Raw genomic sequence first — 2,802 nt, forward strand, 5'->3', positions numbered from 1 at the left:
CTACCCATTGATACCAATAATTTTGAACTCAAATAGGTAGTCATCCAGACCATTCAGAACAATTGCATATTAAGGGGAAAATCCAATGAAGATACCAACAATCATATGATGGACTTCGACAAAATTGTGAACATATTTCGATACAATGGAGCATCACATGATTCCATCTACCTCAGAGCATTCCCGTTCTCACTCAAGGATGATGAAAAGCAGTAGCTGAGAAGTCTACCCACAGGTTCAATCCGTACTTGGGAGGAGATGACTACCAAGTTGTTAGAAAAATATTTCTCTGCCGCTAAGACTAGACGAATGAGGAAAGAGGTTCACAATTTCAGTCAAGGTGAAGGGGAGACAGTGTTCGAGGCATGGGAAAGATTTAAGGAGTTAGGGATGATAAGCGGTGTGAGGCGGTGCGGGGCGGGTTGTGTCTTAACCCGCAAAATTTCAATCCGCACCGCATAGCATTTCCACCCGCATCAACCCGCCCTACACTCACACTCGCGTCCACACGCCCGTCCCACCCCGCTTAGATTCCTTTTTTTTGCTGGAATTCTGTATGTCTAACCTAGTTGGGTTTACTTAATAATTGCAGCTGTTATGGCTGAAAAAGCTTGCTTAATCCATAGTGAGCAACTACCGTCACACATTATAAACGAAATAATTTTTTTATTTCATGGGTGGTGTCGAAGTCAAAAGAAAATGTTTATTACAAATTTAATATTGTGTATTATAATTAAATCACAAGAAGAAGGATAGTTGTTGAGTTTTTATACTAGACATTTCTGTTTGTCCAATATACTGTAATTATTTTGAGAACGAGAAAAGCAATTCGAAAAGATAAAGAAGGAAAAAACTATAATATACGGGTAGTTTGTTGCTTTCTTTTGCTGTCTCATATTATGAAGAAGCTTACTCCATATCTTTATCGTTTGTGCTTGCTTTATGTCAATTGTAGTGATTATATGTGTCCGGGAGAATACATTAACAGTTAATAAATCGATGATTGAGAGTGAAGACCCGCAACCGCCCCGCAACCCGCAAGAATATTTTTTTTAAAAATTAAACCGCCCCGCCCCGCATAGGTTCAAACCCGTACCGCCTCGCACCCGCACCGACCCATTGTCATCCCTATAAGGAGCTATTGAGGAGGTTGCATCATAACAGAATGGAGCAATGGATGCAACTCTAGGAGGAGATTGCTGAATAGTGTAGTTGCAGGTCCTTTGATGAAGAAAACTCCTGAAGAGATTGTCACTCTTCTGAATGAACTATCTAAAGACGCAGAACAATTGTCCACTGACCAAGGGGACCAAAGAAGGTCAGCGGGGGTGTACCAAGTAGAATCGTCGGTAGCAATACAGGCCCAAATTGCAGCTACGGCTCAGGACATTAGGCAACTAACGCTAGCTCAGGTGCAAAATCAACCACAGGTGGGATGTGACATATGTGGATTGGGATACCCGACACATGAATGTGAAGCTACAGCTGAGAAAGTCAACATTGTGGGGAACTTCAACAGAGGCAACTACCATGGAGGTGGTAATTTCAATTATATGGGACAAAGACATCCACGGTTCTCATGGATTTCTTCAACTGGTAGTTTGAACTCATGGCAACAAACAAAATCTCAGAGCACCAGTGCAAGGACCTCCTAGTTTTCAAACTCAACAGAGACAACCATACCAACCCCCACATCCCAACAACTCAAGTTTAGAAGATCTAATGAAGGCATTTATAAATAAATTCAATGAGAAACTTGAGACTCAAGGGATCGCTATCAGGAAGTAAGGCACAGCCATCCGGAATCTAGAAAGACAAATGGGGCAGCTTGCAACATTGTTGTTAAAAGGGACGCTGGGGACTTTTCCGGCAGACACTAAAAAGAATCCATAAGAGCCAATCAAATGTCTCTTAGGAGTGGGAAAACATTAGCAGAGACCAAGGCTAAACCAAGGGATGAAAAGGAAATCAGCTCAACTAAGATAGCTGAAGAACAAAAAATTGGAGAATCTATACCTAAGGAGAATGTTAGCAACAAAGAGGTTGATAAGAAGAAGGTGAGCAGTGTAGTTGAGGAAAGCAAGCACATGCCATGATTATCTTTTCCTCAAAAGATGAAGCGGGAGAAATTGGACAAATGTTTTGAGAAATTCTTGGAGACGCTGAAACAGTTGTATGTGAACATCCCTTTCATGGAGGTGCTCACACAGATGCCTGCCTATGCAAAATTTCTGAAGGAAATCCTTTCAAGCAAAAGGAAGCTCGAGGAAATGAAAGTGGTCAAACTCAATGCCCACTGCAGTGCCATTCTACAAAATAAAATTCCTAAGAAGTGTGGGGATCCTGGCAGTTTCACTATACCCTACTCGTTGGGTAGCAAAAATTTGTGCGATTCAGGTGCATCCATTAACTTGATGCCATTATCAGTGTTCAAGAAATTGGAAGGAGAGCTAGGAGTGATCAAATCTGTCCCAGTATTCTTGCAACTGAAAGATTAAACCACGATCATATCGGAGGGCATAATTGAGGATATTCTGATAAGGGTAGACAAATTTGTTTTCCCAATAGACTTCATCATAGTAGATATGGAAATAAATAAGGAGGTACCTCTAACTCTGGGGAGATCATTCCTTTGCACTGGCCGGGCTATTCTTGATATATATATATGAGGGGCAACTCATGTTATGAGTGGAAAACAAAAAGTGGTGTTTCAAATAAAGAGAATGATGAAATATCCATGTGATGAGGCATTTGCCTATGCTTGTCTCAAAGTAGATGTGGTGGAGAGTTATCTAAACAACA

General features: G+C 41.1%; 1 protein-coding gene across 1 annotated transcript; it reads left to right on the forward strand.

The window, feature by feature from the left end:
- The first annotated feature begins 1,904 nt into the window (after positions 1-1,904).
- LOC107818457 (uncharacterized) lies at positions 1,905-2,498 on the forward strand. Its single transcript, XM_075220176.1, has 2 exons — positions 1,905-2,057; positions 2,115-2,498. Exons 1-2 carry the CDS (start codon positions 1,905-1,907, stop codon positions 2,496-2,498), a joined length of 537 nt encoding a protein of 178 aa, XP_075076277.1.
- Positions 2,499-2,802: the final 304 nt, after the last annotated feature.

Source organism: Nicotiana tabacum, chromosome 8 (genome assembly GCF_000715075.1).
Source record: "Nicotiana tabacum cultivar K326 chromosome 8, ASM71507v2, whole genome shotgun sequence".
NCBI classification, from domain to species: Eukaryota; Viridiplantae; Streptophyta; class Magnoliopsida; order Solanales; family Solanaceae; genus Nicotiana; species Nicotiana tabacum.

Excerpts from the sequence above, each read along its gene's own strand:
- LOC107818457 (XM_075220176.1), top strand. The coding sequence starts at position 1,905 with ATGTCTCTTAGGAGTGGGAAAACATTAGCAGAGACCAAGGCTAAACCA. Across the intron at positions 2,058-2,114 it reads AAGAGGTTGATAAGAAGAAG|ATGAAGCGGGAGAAATTGGA; the intron begins GTGAGCAGTGTA and ends TTTCCTCAAAAG.